We start from the raw sequence: 19,006 nt of genomic DNA, 5'->3' as shown, positions 1-19,006 counted from the left end.
AATAAGATTAGTGCCCTTATAAAAGACACTGCAGAGAGCTCTCTTGCCCTTTTCAGTAGGTGAGGACACAGCAAGAAGAGAGGCATCTATGGACCAGGAAACAGGCTTTCACCAGACACCAAATCTGCCAGTGCATTGATATTGAACTTCCCAGCCTACAGAACTGTGAACAATAAATGTTTAAACCATCTAGTCTATGGTATTTTAGGCAGTCCTAATGGACTGAGACAATGAGGATTATGAAATATCACTTATTCATCTCCTTTTCTCAGGTGAGAACTACATGAAAATAACATGAAAACAGTATTTGATGTTTCCCTTTTTTTAAGCTTTCCCCATCTGCTCACCTTTCTCCCATTCATCTCCTCTTCCTTTCTACTCAAAATACCAGGAAGCTAACTAATGCAGTTTAAGCTTTAGGGGTCCCACTTGCACAAGTCTCTAGTAGGGTTGCTAGAAATGTGTCTACTTGGGTATGTTTTTTGTAAAGTTTGCAAAAGTAAGAGATTTTGACCACAGATATCCAGACTTTTTTTTCCTGTTAGTCAAATGTCCCACCATATCTGGTGACACTGAGTGGCTACAGGCATATTTAGGATTTAGCCACAATGAAACTAAGTTGGAGATACGGTAGTTTGAATTAGCAAAACATATTTATTGGTTCACAATCACTTCCACATCTAAGTAAGTTGCTCCCTGTCCTGGTGTAGAAATGGCTTCTAGGAATACTTAGCTGATTCATCTCACATGGTGACATGAAGTAATAGAGCCCAAGGTCACATCATTATGTGAAGATGTCTTATAGCAAAGGGTGCTGGAAATATACGGGTAGTGAGAGAAGTATACACAGTAAGCAGAGGCTTCAGTTCTCAGTGGTGCCTAGTGAGAACAGAAGGAATATTCTCAGTAATGCAGAACATGCAATTTTCCCCTATCTTTGAGAATTATATAAAATAGAATTTGTCAGAATTCCTGTATTTATAACTTGTGTTTGTGATATTAGCTTTCCAGAAATTGTGGTTTGTTGTGATTTCTTTTCTCATTCTAAATAATCACCTTCATACTTACAAATAATAATAAAGGGCAGCCATGCCATATATAGCTGTTTCAATGGTATTCCCAATACTATATTTTACTCTTATCTTTATTTTGTCTTGTAAAATAAGAACACTTGGGCTACTTTGAGAAACAGTATAAAGGCATTTATCCTGAAAATATTTTTTAAAGAGAATAAGAATGATAATTTAATGTATTTATTTATTGCCAGTAGAGTTCTTTTAAAAAATTTTTTTTCCATTGAGAGAGACAGAGAGAAAAAGACAAAGAGAGAGAGAAGCATCAACTCGTTGCGTTGTTTCACTGAGTTCTCACCAGGGGGTTGAACCAACAACCTCTGGTCCACCAGGTCAAGGCTTCATCCACTGAGCCACCCAGGCAGGGCACCAGTGGAGTTCTTAATGATATGTTTTCTCTGCAAAAAATAGGGAGAGGTGATGGGCTATAATGCTCCTCTGGCCTTGAGTAAAATAAGGCACTAACTAGAACCATGCTGGGTAAACAAGGTTTATGACTAGACCTCTTATTTTTCTACCATTAGGTTACAAACATATTGACTTGGGAAAGGTGGCGTCTGAGGTGTGGGAGAGTGACTCAGCACAGGGGTCTGAGCTTTCACCACGGCTCTCTTCCCAGAGCCACAGACACCAGTCTCTCTTCACAGGACTCTGATCTACTCTGCCCTCCACTGAGACCAGGATGCCCCAGAGTTGTGCTGCAGCACAATAAAGTAACTTCCATTGAACTAACACTCAAACTGATAATAATTTAAAAAGCTGAATAAACATGTAAAAAAATAAATAAAAATCTGAAGGCCCCAGAGAGGAACCAAATTAAACAGAAACTAGAGGCTATGATCCAAGAAAGGAAATATTCAGATGATACAAATTAGAGTCCATGTGCCAAAAGGAGATGTCAACCCCATGCAAAAGGAAGCAGAGAGGGTAACAATCCATTCCTTCCATGTAAATGTGTCATAATAAACTTACAGACTGCCAGAGGGTAGACACACGTGGACTTTACAAAATGGAAAGGAGATTGATGAACATCTGGTGATGCCATTGTAAGGTACTTTTCATATGAAAAAAAAAAAAAAGACGAAATGAACTATAGAATTGAACAACTAACTTCACATGCCAGAATTTTAAATAGACATGCATTTCAAATGTCCACATACTGCTCATTTGCTCAGAGTAAACACAAAGGTTAGCAGTTTACATATGTAACATTCTATTGGCTATTCTGTCATTATAACTAAAAATATGTTTCCACCCTGCACATCTGTTAGACTGTCAGTTACTGTCAACAACCCATAATGGTGGAGAATCAAAACCACCTAATTAAAAATATCTTTCATGAGAAAAAAAGAACCCTGTTATCTAGAATCAGTGAGCATTATTAGCCATTCTGAACATATAAGGTGGGAAGAAAGTTGAAGGCTGGGTGGGTTGTGAAGATGGCAGTGGGTGTTGAGGGTGTCCAGATAACTCCTGACCCTGCTTTATGTCTGTGTGTGAGGTGCTGTTCTGCCTCTTTGGTCACCAGCTTTCTCCTCAGACACAACAGCTACTGTTTCTCATCGCCACACATGACACTTCTCTGAATTTCTTAGATTCTAAAGTACACATTTTCTCACATTTTACATATCTAAAATAATTATATCTTTAAAGACATGTATCAACAGTTGTTTTATAATAGATGTACACATTTAAGGATATTTTTCTTTTTTCCCTAATCTTAGTATTGTAAATGAAAAAAAAAAAAGAGATATTTGCTAATAGTGCTTTTGTAGGGGCATTAATATCATAACTAAGTTTTATTCCTCAAAAGAAAAAAATTGGTACTATAAAATCTAATTGAAATATATATTCCTGCCTGACTGGTGGTGGCACAGTGGATAAAGCAGGGGTCCCCAAACTTTTTACACAGGGGGCCAGTTCACTGTCCCTCAGACTGTTGGAGGGCCGGACTATAAAAAAAAACTATGAACAAATCCCTATGCACACTGCAGATATCTTATTTTAAAGTAAAAAAACAAAATGGGAACAAATACAGTATTTAAAATAAAGAACAAGTAAATTTAAATCTACAAACTGACCAGTATTTCAATGGGAACTACTTTTGGCTAATGAGATGTATGGGCCTACTTTTGGCTAATGAGATGGTCAATGTCTGGTTCCATATTTGTCACTGCTAGTCATAACAAATGATATGATGCGCTTCCGGAGCCGTGACGCATGCGTCCCGTGTCACTAGAAGTAGTACTGTACGTGAGCAACATCGCGCTTTGTGGCGCCACCACATACATCACTCTAGGAATGAAAGAGGTGCCCCTTCCGGAAGTGCAGCAAGGGCCGGATAAATGGCCTCAGGGGGCCACATGCGGCCCATGGGCCATAGTTTGGGGTCCCCTAGGATTAAAGCATCAACCTGGGACACAGAGGACCCTGGTTTGAAATCCTAAGGTTGCCAGCTTGAGTACAGGGTTGCTGGTTTGAGGGTGGGATGGTCATAATCCCAAGGTCACTGGCTTGAGCCCAAGGTCTCTGGCTTGAAGCCCAAGGTCACTGGCTTGAGCCCAAGGTCACTGGCTTGAGCAAGGGATGACTGGCTCAACTTGAGCCTTCCTAGTCAAGGCAAGTATGAGAAGCAATTAATAAACAACTAAAGTGAAGCAACTATGAGTTGATACTTCTCATCCCTCTCCTCCCCACTCCTCTCTCTTCCTCTCTAAAAAATAATAAGTAAATAAAAAGAAATATATATTCCTCAAGTACATTTTATATAGCATAATTATGTCCCCAGACCACTGAGAGTAAAAACTATTGTATTTTTCCTCAAAGAAATATTTTTATTTCATAGTTTCTACCTGGAAGGTACTTGCACCATTTTCAGGGCTGACTTTAACATTTAAATACAGAGGTTAAAACTGTACTTGTGGTAGTGTGTATATATAGGCTGCTTGGAGGTCTAAGTATGACTTAAATAATTTGGCATATTCTGGATGTTTCAAGGCAAATTTCTTAAAGTTGTTATATGAAATGTACTCTGAGTTCTGTCTAGCTATTTCCTGAAAGAGTCTGGAAACATCAAGATCTGGCACTCCAAAAGCTGCCCGAAGTACAGCAGCCAACTCCTCTTCTGTTATGAAACCATCCTCATCGAGATCAAAGAGCTTAAATGACATTTGCAGAATCTTTTCAGTGTTGGTAGGATTGCATAGGACAGTCAGGCCTATCACATACTCTCTGAAGTCTATACTGCCATCATTATTCCTGTCAAAAAGGGCAAAAAGTTGTTGCAAGGGTTCTGAAATGGGGAGTTTTAAATAATTGGCAAATTCTTCAATTCCTATTTTCCCTCCGTTTGAGGCAACTGCAATTGTGGCATATTCATCTAAATGCTGATGAATACTATCCCAATCTAATTTCAATTTTTGGCTAATTTTTGTAAATTCTACCAAACCAGCTTCCATGGGTAGTTGGAGTTTACCTGCAGTAATCATCAACCTGCAGTCTTCGTACGTATGGTCTGTCACGGGCACCCCCAGAGCATTTGCCATGTTGATCCTCACTGTATTGGCAAAAAGGATGGGGTCTTTTTTTTCTTGGTCATTTGGAATGTAAACGGGCATAAACTCTACTTCTACCCGGGTGAAGAGTTGACTCAGGGTCAACATACATGCCTGGAAGCCTGTAAACCCCTGCCAGGTCCAAGTCACCGTGTCTAGGGTGTTTGGGTACCTGAGCAACACTGGCTGCACAGGAACACCTGGAGAGAAGGCACCTAGTTTAAAAGTAACCAGACACGTGCGATTGGTACACACTCCTTCTGGGAAAATCAGGATCTGTGGCCACTTTCTTTTGGATGTCACTCGCTTCAGTATTTCATTCCGGGTAGTCTTCCTGGAATTGGGGTCCTCTCGAGTCACAAGCACCGGCTGTGTTGACAGGAGGAATTTCCCAGCCACTGGGATCAGTGCGTTTTGACTCGCAGAGACCACCGAAGGTAACCCTGCCTCGACACAGGCGATTGCGTCAAAGAAAGTAGAGTGCGGTGCTGTAACCAGGATGGGGGCCTCGTCTCGGGTTGCCTTTTTCCCTTTCACTTTAACCAGGAACCCTGCTACAAAGAAAGTCACCTGGAACAAGAATTTGAGGGCCGGTTGCAGCAGTTTTCTTCTCCAACTCCTGGCAGGCTTGGCTGGGTGAGCGGAACAGCCTATGGTAGATAGCACAGCCATCGGCCAGAGGAAGATGAAGAGGACCGCAATGCAGGACACCCGCACCGGCACCAGCACAACCCCCACCAGGATGATGTAGGCCCAGCGCCACGCGGTGATGTGCGTCTGTTGCACGAAGGGGTTGGCCACTGCTGGTGGGTACAAGGACTTGCTCTTCTCTAGATGGAGGGCGGACTCCCACACCTCCAACTCCCAGTCGGAGGACTCCTGAGCCATGAGGCCGACTCTTCCGAAGTCTCAGGACACTGGGAGCTGCAAGCTGGGGTCAGCCCCCAGAGCGTACTCCTTCCCATCGTGCGCTTTCTGTTCGCACATAATTAGAACTCTTAGAGGCAATTGTGTGTTAATAGGAAATGATGTATCACTTTTAAAATCCAAAATTAAAAATGGTAAATAACGCAGCAGAATTAAAATCATAACAGTGCAATCTTTTTGGCTTTTTGTAAATGTCTCCCTTTTGATATATATGCTTAATAAATTATTTTCATATAACAATTCTGATGTTTATATTAAGTACATAGTATATAGCTACTAGGGATATATTAATTTAAATATATGAATATTAATAACAATTTAAATTCTACTACTAATACAGTGTACTTGCTGTGAGATGCTTTGGCAGTTGGTAAGTCAAATTCATTTTCTCTCCCTAAAGATTGATTTCTACAGTGATATTAATATCTCTTTATGCTAAGAGATTTAACTGATGGCACCCTTGAGCCTTGATACCTGTTATAAACACTTTTCCATACCCATTGAGAATTAGAATATATCTGTTATAGAGAGAATTAGTCATGGCATGTTTGATTCATATTTTAAAAAAAATTTCCCCCCCACTGATTTAGGAGAGAGAGAGAGAGAGAGAGAGAGAGAGAAGCATTAACTCATTGTTTCACTTAGTTGTATACTTGTAGGTGCCCTGACCAGGGATCCAACCAGTGACCTTTGAGCTATGAAGCCAGGGTGCTTCACATTCTTAACATTAGTCCACATGAACCAGTCACCATTCCAAACTGACATAACAACAACAAACTTTAAGATCACCTTTGTAGCTCAGTGGATAGAGCATGATCCCTGCGCACAGGGGTTGTGGGTTCAATCTCTGGTTAGGGTACATATAAGAAATAACTAACAGTGTACAACTAGATGAAACAATTAAGTAGAACAATGAATTGATGCTTAATTCCCTCATCCTCTCTCTCCAGGCCCCCCTCTTAAATCAACAACAACAAAAAAATCATTTACATTTTCATGAAAATAAGTCAGGATTACTCCATTACATCAAAACACAGTCAACAAACTTCTGTCCCTTCCCTTTACTCTTGTCCTTTGGAAATGATAAAAAAGGAAGCAAAGTTGGTATGAACTAGGCTATCCTCTGTACTTTGTAGCATTTGCAACTCTGACAGTGCTATATAGAATATTCCTGTGTTTGCTAATTGCTAATTTAAATTCCTTTTATCAGAATTAAAAATCAAATTGAAGGTTACTGAGAGAGATGTTTCTATTTCTTGGAGCATACCAGGTTATCAATAAACAGGAAGAGCAGTGTAGACACCAGAATCTCTTAAACGGAATGTTATTTAGTGTAAAGATTACGGGGTTTACAACCAGATGGATCTAAGTCAGATTCTGGTTCCAACACTTATACTGTGGACATTGGCCAATCCCATTTTTACATCTGTAAAATGGTAATACTTTCTATTTTGCAATGTTGTTATGAGGCACAAGTATAATGTATATAGAAAACTGGACTTTTATTAATAAATACAAGTTGCTAGCATACAATAATGAGAATTCTTAGGGATATTCCTCTTTCTTCTGTCACTATCAGAACTATTCTTGAGGAAAACATTCCTTTCACCAAGGGAACACAGTTGTAGCCTCTAAGGAACCATGGTTAGGCAATGTTACTGGTTGTCTCCTTGCCTAGGAAAGCAACCCAAGAGAATGAATAGTTCCTTGAGCTGGTATTATTCTCTATTCTGTAACTCTTCCCACTCTTATTTGTGTCTTCATTACTATTCTTAAAATTTTGTTTCATTTAACTGCATTATGTGTATGCTTCTTAAAGGAAAGTTCTATATTACCTGTTATTACCCTGTCATCTCTCCTTTATATTTCTCCCACAGAACCTAGCAGTGTGTCAGATATAGCAATTATTTGGTAAGCAAATATTTGAATTCCTACAATGAGCTAGTCCCTTTTTCTGCATGCTGGATATAAGTCAGATAGTAAAACAATAAAAGTCTCTGCAATAGGAAATACAGTATTAAATTCTTGTTCCACTGAGTGGGGAAAAGGATATTTTGACCCTTTTTCTAAATCACCAACTTAGCTGAAGAATTAAGGCAAGTAATTTAATGAATATGCTTCCCTACTTTGCAATGTTTAATAAATATGTATGTATATGTGAGAATCTTCACATCACCTCTTGTTAATCTCACTATATGTAGCATTTAATAAATATTTAAGAGTGAATATTCATCTAGTCATACTTACCTTCAAACTAATAAAATACTATGAACCCAAGAGATTTGATAATAGAATTTTAAAATGGTTAAAAATAATTAAAAGAACTTTTGAACAATAAAAATGAAATTTTACACCATTGAAGGTTTGCCTTTTAATATGGATAATCTTTAATGTATGTATGAAACAGCGTAAAGAATGAGAGAAACCAAAACTAAGCCACTTTCCCTAACTTCCTTTCATAAAGTGTATACATTTTAAGGCAGGTGAATTTCTGTGTAAAATACAACAGAAGAAAATCAACATAATTATGTTACAAGTTCACACACATTCTCAGATTTTTTTCAGTGACATTTGTCAGGATATTTATCTATGATAAAGCACATTAAAACAATTTTTTTCCTAGTGATGCTTAACGAAGTTGAACAATTTTAAAAAAAGAATTTTGAGATTTTATTACAGACCTCTCATAGAAGATATAGAAAAGTCAATCTTTTTTCTTTGTTTCTTCTTTTAGAAATGTCCATATCAATGTGTTCACTATGTCAGGTTGTTCTTGCTGAAGCCAATGACTGGCTTCTGACAAAATAGTTAGCCTGAAATAGTTTTTCACATAAATCTTTGTGACTTTAGCCATCTCAACTTCCATAAATGCGTCTTTCTCTCCCCACAGTAGTAGTGTTGGAGTGGTCACCATGTGATGTTTGAGAGGCAGGCAGCTATAAAAACAAAACGTGGGCTTGAGACTCATTTTAAAATGTAAAATAACATTTCTTCATAATGTTTCTTCAGGCCACACATTCTCAAAGGGGTTGAAATATTGCCACCAAAGGGGTGAAAATTGGTTCTTGGAAGAGTGAAAAAACATCTTTCTCTATATATATATAAACGATGAATATACATATAGTACCTAAGCAGATATTAAAGTTTCATGGGGAGGAGACAATTAGGGGAAAATGTCTACAAAGGTTCCTCAGGGAGGTAATGATGAAAAAATGGTTGAGAAACACTGCTTTAGGCAATCGATCCAGACAATAAAATATTTAAGTCTATTTAAGAAAGAGCCCAATAAAAATTTTAATTGGATGAGGCTAGCAAAATTTATAATGAGGCCTATAAATTAAATATGGAATTCATCACTATGAGGAATAATTTACTTTAAAAGGATACAAGAATTTCTGAACAATGTGATGAAACAGAGCTTTACACAGTGTTATTGTTTAAATATATTTTAAATTGTTTGTTAGATAGCAATGCATTTTATGTGAAAATTGAAACTGGAAAATCAGAAAATATATATGGACTAAGCTTTAATACAACATGATACTATATTTATATTGCAGAAAAATCTTTTTAAAACAAAGTTTTATTGTATATTTTTTTAAATACAAAAAGTATAAAGAATAAAATCATGCATAATTCTATTATTAAAAGATAACCTTTTGGTCACTTCCTATGCATATATTTTAAAGCATACTATAAATACAATGCAATAATGTACACAGTACATATATGCAAATTTCATATTAAATTATAACAAGAACATTCTGGTTTCATAAAGTTTTTTAAAAATAACTATAAAAGATACTCTTTTATGATATAATAGCCCATAAATGACTTGAACATTTAGATCATAGCATCACTTAAAACATCCTTGTTTTAAGTAATAATATAATTAGCATTTTGTGCACAAGTATTTGTTGGCCTTTCAGGTCATTTCTTTAGGTAGTCCTGAAAGAGGAATTCCTGAGGTCAAGAGTATAAATATTTTTGGCCCTGGCCGGTTGGCTCAGCAGTAGAGCGTCGGCCTGGCGTGCGGGGGGAACCGGGTTCGATTTCCGGCCAGGGCACATAGGAGAAGCGCCCATTTGCTTCTCCACCCCCCCTCCTTCCTCTCTGTCTCTCTCTTCCCCTCCCGCAGCCAAGGCTCCATTGGAGCAAAGATGGCCCGGGCGCTGGGGATGGCTCCTTGGTCTCTGCCCCAGGCGCTAGAGTGGCTCTGGTCATGGCAGAGCAACCCCCGAGGGGCAGAGCATCGCCCCCTGGTGGGCAGAGCGTCGCCCCTGGTGGGCGTGCCGGGTGGATCCCAGTCGGGCGCATGCGGGAGTCTGCCTGACTGTCTCTCCCCGTTTCCAGCTTCAGAAAAATACAAAAAAAAAAAAGTGTAAATATTTTTAAAGCTTTTGACAACTTCTGCTACAGAAAGGTGGGATGGTATTAATTACATTCCTCTTTTGTTTTTTTAAAAGATTTTATTTATTGATTTTGATTTTAGAGAGGCGAGGAGAGACAGAGAGAGAGAGAGAGAGAGAGAGAGAGAGAGAGAGAGAAGGAGGAAAAGCAGGAAGCATCAACTCCCCTATGTGCCTTGACAAGGCAAGCCCAGGGTTTCAAACCAGTGATCTCAGCATTCCAGGTCAATGCTTTATCCACTGCTCCACCACAGGTCAGTCAATTACATTCCTCTTGATAAGAAAGAAAATAAATATCTAACTAGATACTCTCTAGCACTGACTTATATTTTCAATGCTTATCAAGAAGTTTGACGCGTGGCTGCTTGGGGCTGATAGATGCTGCTAGAATGTGCAGGATATCGCATAAGTCTCCCAGGACTCACCTTCTGACTCTCATGCAAGTGGCCATCATTTGGTTGTGATGCTCCTAAAAATTCTTTGTGAATGACTAAACTGACAGAAACATATATTCTATTCTTAATTATTAATACATGAATTGCTTTATAAACTTGCAAGCTACTTAAATACTAGAGCTTATAAAATGTTCAAAAGTAAAACATTTATTATTTTTTTGTTTTGGAGAGAGAGAGAGAGAGAGAGAGAGAGAGAAACAGGAAAGGAGAGAGCCGAGGAGCATCAACTCAAAGTTGCATCACTTTAGTTGTTCATTGACTGCTTCTCATATGTGCCTTGATGGGGGTTGGGGTGGCTCAAGCCAAGCCAGTGATCTCTTGCTTAAGCCAGTGACCTTGGGCTCAAGTGAGTGACCTTGGGCTTCAAGACAGCAACACTGGGATCATTTCCATCATCTCACACTCAAGTCAGCAACCCTGCGCTCAACCTGGCAAGCCTGTGCTCAGGCTGGCAACTTTAGGGTTTTGAACCTGGGACCATAGGGTTCCAGGTCAATGTTCTATCCATTGTGCCGCTACCAGTCAGGTGAAGGTAAAACATTTTAAACAGGTATGTGCATATTTAACAATACAGTGGTACCTTGAAATATAAGCAGACCAATTTCTTAAGATACAAGCTGTGACTCGGTCTGTATTTTTGTTTGAGATCTGAGCAAAATTTTGAGATACGAGTCGTGATTCAGGAAGCTGCCGCTAGTTGGCACGTTGGTGCACGGGTCCAGTATCGGCAGCACAACACTAACATCTCATTCTTTCTCACGTGTTACCCACAGAATCAAGTTGAATCTCGTGCACTGTATTTATTCTTGCATCATTTTTGCATTTTTTACTAACTTCTTTTGTGTGCTATTATGAAGCCAAAGAAAGTGAATGTAAAGGACAGTGATGGGAAGAAGAGAATGATGTTGATAGAAGTAAAGCAAGAAATAACAGAAAAACATGAGTGTGGTGTACAAGTGATTGAACTGGCAAGGCTGTATGACCGCAATACATCTACACTTTGTACCATCCTTAAACAAAAGGATGCCATCAAAAGTGCAAATCCAGTGAAAGGAACTACAATTCTGTCCCAATTAAGGACAAATATCCATGAAGAAATGGAGAAGCTTCTGCTGGTGTGGGTGAAAGAGAAAGAGCTGTCAGGAGATACAGTGACAGAGACTGTAATATGCGAAAAGGCACGTATTATTTACGGCGACTTGAAGAAGAAAGAACCACCAACCTCAAAAGAGGCAGCAAATGCTAACGGTGACTGTAAAGTAAAGCCACTGCTAGTGTATCATTCCGAAAATCCTCGAGCCTTTAAGACTCACAAGATTCTTAAAGAAAAACTGCAGGTTATGCGGCATGCCAATGCTAGGACATGGGTTATGTGGCAGTTTTTTATTGAATGGGTAAATCTCGTCTTTGGTCCTGCAGTGAAGAAATATTTTCAAGAAAATAAACTCCCGATGAAAGCATTACTAATCTTTGAAAATGCTCCAGCCCACCCATTTGGTCTTGAAGATGACATTCTCGATGAGTTCAAATTCGTGAAAGTCCTCTACCTCCCACCCAACATGACTTCAATCTAGCAACCTGTGGATCAGCAGGTCATTTCCAACTTTAAAAAGCTTTACACAAAGCACTTGTTCCGCCGCTGCTTTGAGGTGACTGAGAATATAAATCTAACCCTTCAAGAGTTTTGGAAAGATCACTACAACATCGTGATATATTTACACATTATTGACTTGGCATGGCAAGAGGTTTCAAGAAGAACCTTGAACTTGGCATGGAAAAAGTATGGCCAGATGTTGTTGCAGACTTTGAAGGACTTAAACCAGAGACTGAGACCGAGGTAGAAGTGTTGGAGGAGATTGTGTCCCTCAGAAAGTCGATGGGTCTGGAGGTAGATGAGGGTGATGTAAACGAGCTTGTCAAGGAACATGAGGAGGAACTCTCAACTGAGGAGTTGAAGGAGCTACAGATGATGCAACATATGGAGCTTCTGCAAGAGATTAGTAGTGAGGAGGAAGTAGAGTTGGAGGAAGTGATTTCTACAAGTGAAATTAAAGACATGCTGGCAATGTGGGAGAAGCTTTCAAGTTTCATTGAAAAGAAACACCCAGAAAGAGTTTCAACTGGTCATGCTTCAGCACTTTTTAATGACACTTGTTTGTCACATTTCCGTAACATTTTAAAAGGCAGGCAAAAGCAAACCTCTTTCGATAGATTTTTATTCAAAAGTCTTGCAAGTGAAAGTGACGAAAGTGCAGCCAAAAAGGCAAAAACAGGTGATAATTAAATGAAAAATATGTAATGTTAAGCTTCGGTTAAGTTTAAAGTTAAGAAAGTGCTTTTTTTTTTTTTTACAATTAAGTTTTTGTGGTTTCATTTTAAGTAAAGAAAGTGCAGTTTTAGTTTTGTTTAAAGTAAAGAAAATGCAGTTTTAGTTTACATTTAGTGTTAAGAATGTGCAGTTTTAGTTTACGTGTCTACAGTGCCTGCATCCCTTCCTCCCTCCCTCCTCCTCCACCATTCACCTCCATTAGCTGCACTCGTCTGTCTCCACAGTAAGAATACAGTATTAAATAACACTTTTTTCTTTTATTTCATATATTTTGTTCTGCATTGGTAAAGTATACATGTGTGTTTCTTAATTAAAAACATCTTTTTTCATAATTTAGGATGGTTTGGGGATGTTTCACAGGGCTGGAACGGATTAAATATATTTCAGTTATTTTATTTTTTTTCAGAGACGGAGAGTCAGAGAGAGGGATAGATAGGGACAGACAGACAGGAACGGAGAGAGATGAGAAGCATCAATCATCAGTTTTTCTTTGCAACGCCTTAGTCATTCATTGATCGCTTTCTCATATGTGCCTTGACCTCGGGCCTTCAGCAGACCGAGGAACCCCTTGCTTGAACCAGCAACCTTGGGTCCAAGCTGGTGAGCTTTTTGCTCAAGCCAGATGAGCCCCCGCTCAAGCTGGCGAGCTCAAGTCTTGAACCTGGGTCCTTGGCATCACAGTCCGATGCTCTATCCACTGCACCACTGCCTGGTCAGGCTATTTCAGTTATTTTAAATGGGAGAAATTTGTTTGATATACGAGTTGACTGACTTACAAGCTCAGTTACAGAACGAATTAAACTCATATCTCAAGGTACCACTGTATCTAAGTATATTATAATTGAATCAGTAAAATAAAGAGAGTTTAAAAGGCTATTAGTAAAACAACAACAACAAAAAACAAAGAGAAACATAATTTTTTCCACCAAATCAAATTGGAATGAAAAGGGAGGAGTCTTCAGAAAACTAAAAGAAATGCATATTCTCTGGTTCTGAGAATTTAAATTGCTAAATTTCACTTAAAATATAAGTTACATGTAAAACAAAGTATGTTTAGGTTGGTTACTACAGTTAATAATATTGTATTGCATATTTGAAAGTTGCTAAGAGAGTAGATCTTAAAAGTTCTCATCATAAGAAAATGAAATTTTATAACTATATATAATGATAAATGTTAACCACTTATTGTGGTAATCATTTTGCAAAATATAGAAATATTGAATTATATTATTGTATACCATAAACTAATATAATGTTATATGTTAGATAACTATAATGTTATGTTAGTCAATAAAAATAAGTAATAAAATAAAACAGAGTAAAACAAAATATCTTAAGAGATTATGTTTAATATGTTAAAGTAAAGAACTTATTGGGAAACACTTGTTAAAATCATTAGATTAAAATGATTAATCTTAGTAAATATAGAAACAATTTGAGAGACCTACAAAACTATAACAAGTAGTAACAATTATTACTCTATATTGTTAGTCACTTAACCTATAAAAATGTTTTTAACGTACTTATTTCTAATTAGTCTGAATTTAACATGTTACTCCTTCAAAGTCTGAGTAATCAGCTGATTGGTAAGTATTAAGGCAGCATTTTCCAGAGTGTTATATACTCCATAATTACATTTGTATGTAGAAACATTTCATTACTTTAATTAAAAAGATAATGTAGAAAATAATAACTCCCACCGCTCAGCTCAAGAAACAAAACACTGAAGACATAATTACATCTTTCTGCTTACCTTTCCTTGATACTATTTCTTTTCTTCCCCTCACCCTATGGCAGTGGTTCTCAAAGTGTGGTCACCAGACTAACACCATCAACATCAACTGTGAACTTCTCAGAAATGCCAATTTTTTGGGCCCTATCTTAAACTGACCACATTGGAAACTCTAAGGGTGGGGTTGAGCCATCCATGTTTTAACAAGCCCTCCAGGTGATTCTAAGACAAGCTAGAGGGAGGAACTACTGCTTTAGGAGTAATGACTAGGTTGAATTTGGTTTTTATTACAATCGCCATGAATATTTTAAAACTTTGATGTGTTAGTATACCTCTACCCCATTCCTCCAGTTCCTTAGGGAGTGATCTTCTTTAAACCCTCTTGGATCTTTGACTTGTGAATGACAGTTGTTGGTTCAGGGTTATGGGCTAGGTGGGTCACAAACAATATGTCCTGAGGATAAGAGATTTAACTTCTTTCTCTTCCCCTCTCTACCTGATCGGTGGGCAGGGAAGGTTGAGTTTGCTCTGCAAACTTTCCTACAGGCAAACTGCTCTCAAGTCTACACTGGCAGTAGGGAGCTAGCAAGACCATTTCAGTTTTCATATTAAGCCATTAGGCTTCAATTACCCTTTGTCAGTAATGAAGATGACATTTTGGTTTTCATCTACTGATTCTTGTTTGATTTCTCAACTAGGTCAGAAATTAGGCAGGAAAAGGGGGTGCCATTTGTCAGATCCCCCCAAATACAGTACATATATTTCTGTGAACAATATATAGATGTGTTTTGCATTTTCAAAACATTTTAGATAATATATTCCACATATCCTTCTATTACTTTCTTTTGTACCTTAACATTATTTTTAATGTTATTATTTATACATTAATGATACATATCATTCTTCATTTCCACTCATGTAAAATTCTATCATATAACTATATCAATAGATTTATTCTCCTGTTAATGGACATCTAAATTTTCCCAATTATTTTTGATAACTTAAATAATATTGAACTCATTCTTGTACATGTCCACTTGTATACATGTGGTAGGATTTACTTACAGCATATCCCAGAAACAGAATTGCTTCCTCAGAGAGTATGCACATCTTCAACCTTACTCAATATTGTCAAGTTGTTTTCCAAACTGATTGTACGCTCCACAAGCAGTATCTAAGAATTCACTTTGTTCCATAGCATTGCCAACACTTGTTCTCAAAAGTTTACTTTTATCCAACCAAATGAGTGTGAAATACTGTTTACCTGATATGGTAGAGACTGTTCTCCCAAACTTCTTTTCTTCCACCATACAATCCTTGTCTTGTTTTGGTATCAAAGTTATACCAGTCTCATAAAATGAACTGAAGCATATACTTTCTTTTTCCAATGTCTGAAAAAGTTCTTCTAGGAGTGGAATTTTCTCTGGTAGAACTTACCTGTAAAACCATTCCTATCTGTGTGGCTGTATATTTGTTTTGTTTTTTTTTTTTTAATTTTTTTTAATTTTATTTATTCATTTTTAGAGAGGAGAGAGAGACAGAAAGGGAGAGAGAGACAGAGAGAAGGGGGAGGAGCTGGAAGCATCAACTCCCATATGTGCCTTGACCAGGCAAGCCCAGAGTTTCGAACCGGCGACCTCAGCATTTCCAGGTCGACGCTTTATCCACTGCACCACCACAGGTCAGGCAAAGCTGTATATTTGTGTGTGTATGTGGTTTTGTGGTTAAACTGCTTTAAAAAAATAAACCAATTTCTTTAATGGCTATGTCTATTCAGGTTTTCTTTCTTTCTTTTCTCTCTCTCTCTTCTTTTTTTCCAACGAGAGGAGGAGAGATGGTGAAACAGACTCCCGCATGCACCCCGACCAGGATCCACCTGGCAACCCCTGTCTGGGGCCGATGCTTGAATAACATGAACTATCCTTGACACCCAGGGCCGACCCTCAAACCAATCAAGCCACTGGCTGAGGGAAGGGAAAAGAGAGAGAAGGGGGAGAGGGAGGGGAAGAGAAGCAGATGGTTGCTTCTCATGTGTGCCCTGACTGAAAATCAAACCCAGGACTTCCACACACTGGGCCAATGCTCTATCCACTGAACCAACTGGCCAGGGCCTGAATATACGGTGTATTTTCTAATTGTTGGGTGCAGGACTCTAGAGTTGTTCATCAGATCAAAGATCTGATTGGGTTGTTCAAATTTTCTGTACCCTTATTACCTTTTCCCTGTTTCATCAACCAGCTTCTGAGAGAGATAGAGTCAAATCTCTGATAGTGATTGTGGATTTTCATTTTTCCTTGTAAGTCTGTCAGTTTTTGCTTTATTATTTGATGCTTTGTTATACATTTACCCTTATTTATCTTTTTTGAGGCTAGGTCCTATTGCAAGTCCAACTTCCAGTTCATTTTGGTTCCTTGGCTTCAAATTTCAAAAAGTCCTTTGAAGAAGCTATAGTCCTGTGGAGCCTTAATGTGATAAATGAGGGGGATTTTCATGCCTGAGTATAATGAACTATGTAGGCATTATATATCATAGAACTCTACTTGTTCTTGACTACCCTTTATAAAGAATGGTCAGAAGGAGACATTTGAGCTCTTAGAAAATCTGATGTGACCTTCACCCAGCTAAATTTAACTTACAACAATCTAGGCAAAAACTGTCTTTGCTTTTATACAAAATTGTGAATTTTGACCTTCACAGGCCTGGGTTCCCCTCCCCTCCCCCAAGCTAATTAACAGGATTCTAGAGCTTATTCTTGGGAATGCAGTACCTCCTAATGAACAGTGTTAATAAAAGAACCTCAGCATGCTGAAAATAATTTCCCTCCTTCTTTACAGCTACTTAAAACATACTGTTCTCCTCACAAAGCTCGCTCTGGTAAAGGGATAAATCTAGAACATTTTAAAAGTATCATTCCTGTCTCCTGTCCAAAATTTAATCTTGTATGAAAATGTGTCATTCTATTTTCTCTTATAATTGTCTTTACAAATGTTATTTGTAAAATAAAAAAACAGAACCGTGGACTTCAATGTTGCTATATCCTATAAAATGTAATCTGTAACTTCTGCAATGTTTGTCTGCTTTCCTAATCATTGCCTTGGTTGATAAATTATTACCTACAAATACCTTTGAAATTAACATCTCTATTTTGCCAAAGATATATCTGTCTATATCTACATATAGATATAGCTGTACAGGTCTTGTTGTTAGTAAAAAAATAAAAAAAGTTTGGACTTATCTTTTCTCCCCTCATTCATATAATCTCATGACTCACGTTGGGCTCCATATTCAAAAAGTTAAAGAGATTATGTGTTATTTAAAATAACCCTGCTTTTTTCCATACAATTACTTTCAACCTTTGTCCTTGTGCTTTAATTGTGACTAAATCCAGTTGATATTTTCTGTTTTAACTGGCAAGTTTAATACATCAGTATTTATTGAGCATACTGAGATATTGAAATTGTTGTTGTCATCTAATCTGTGCTTTCTATTTATCCTGCTTTGCTTCTTTTCTCTCCTTTCTTCCTTTTTTTAAAATTGATAGTTTTCTTGTCCCCCTCTACTAGTTTGAAAGTAACATATTTTATTTCTATTATTTTACTAAAAAAAATTCTTAGCATATATATTATATGAATGATTTTTAATTTCCTTTCTCTCTTTCTTTTTTTCTTTCCTTTCCTTTTCTTTTTTCTTTTCTTTCTTGCTATAATTCTATCCTCCACATCAAATATAAGCAGACTTTTATATCTTCACTTCTTTATTTCTTTAAGCTACATTTTAGATAATGTTTTAGAAGATCTATCTTCCAACTCATAATTCTCTGATCTGCTATTTAACTCACTTATGGAATTTTAGATTTCAATAACTGTATTTTTCAGTTCTAGAAGTTCTTTTGGTTTTTGTTTAACTCTTTCTGGTCTGTCTTGATATTTTATTGTTCTTTTCTTGTGTTTTTTATTCTTTCATGTATTTAATGATTTAAATGTGCTTTATAGTCTCTGTTCCACTATTTGAAATTTGTAGGAATTCTGCTACAATTAGATTCCAACTCATTAATAGTGGATTGGCATTTTGAGTAATTTGATTGTGAACTGATCTTCAGGCGACTTTATCTGTGGGAACAGCATGAGTCTGAGTTGAGATGTACCCTCCCTCGAGACTTTTTGTTTCCTTCCACCAGGCTTCCTAGGGAATGTTACTAGCCTACAAATACATTACAATATATTTTTCCCCAAGAATTCAAATATTATGGAGATAACATAAATTCAAGCCCCTAAACCTTTCAAGGCTAGCTGTAATCTCTAATTCTTAAGGGAAATTTTTTTTCTTTTATCTAGAGTCCAAACCCGAACAGACAAGCCTTCATGTCTTACTTTTCACTGTATACCTTCTCCTGTGATAGTATCTTCTGATATGAAAGCTTCAGTTGTTTCTCTCAGGACTCCAAGATTTTATATATCTTCATTTCAGATTCTCTCCTGAGTTCCAGACCCCATATTCAATTACCTATTTGAATATCTAAGGTACCAC

At 37.5% G+C, this 19,006-nt stretch overlaps 2 protein-coding genes across 3 annotated transcripts in view; both read right to left on the bottom strand.

The window, feature by feature from the left end:
* Window positions 1-3,979: 3,979 nt before the first annotated feature.
* On the bottom strand, window positions 3,980-5,515 carry LOC136329982 (lysophosphatidylcholine acyltransferase 2B-like). Its single transcript, XM_066266522.1, has one exon. It carries the CDS (start codon window positions 5,513-5,515, stop codon window positions 3,980-3,982), a length of 1,536 nt encoding a protein of 511 aa, XP_066122619.1.
* A 2,447-nt stretch (window positions 5,516-7,962) lies between these two features.
* The window catches only part of EPHX4 (epoxide hydrolase 4), a 63,163-nt gene continuing 52,119 nt past the window's right edge, over window positions 7,963-19,006 (bottom strand). For both annotated transcript variants that reach the window (XM_066268638.1, XM_066268637.1), the window contains exon 7: window positions 7,963-8,490. In XM_066268638.1, the coding sequence (XP_066124735.1) occupies window positions 8,259-8,490 (232 nt within the window). In that variant the 3' untranslated portion in view covers window positions 7,963-8,258. The remainder of the gene's footprint in view (window positions 8,491-19,006) is intronic.

This window comes from Saccopteryx bilineata, chromosome 3 (assembly GCF_036850765.1).
Source record: "Saccopteryx bilineata isolate mSacBil1 chromosome 3, mSacBil1_pri_phased_curated, whole genome shotgun sequence".
Taxonomy (NCBI): Eukaryota; Metazoa; Chordata; class Mammalia; order Chiroptera; family Emballonuridae; genus Saccopteryx; species Saccopteryx bilineata.
This window is presented reverse-complemented; position numbering and strand designations above follow the sequence as displayed.

What these genes read in the sequence shown, in the direction of transcription:
- LOC136329982 (XM_066266522.1), bottom strand. Translation starts at nt 5,515, where the DNA reads ATGGCTCAGGAGTCCTCCGACTGGGAGTTGGAGGTGTGGGAGTCCGCC.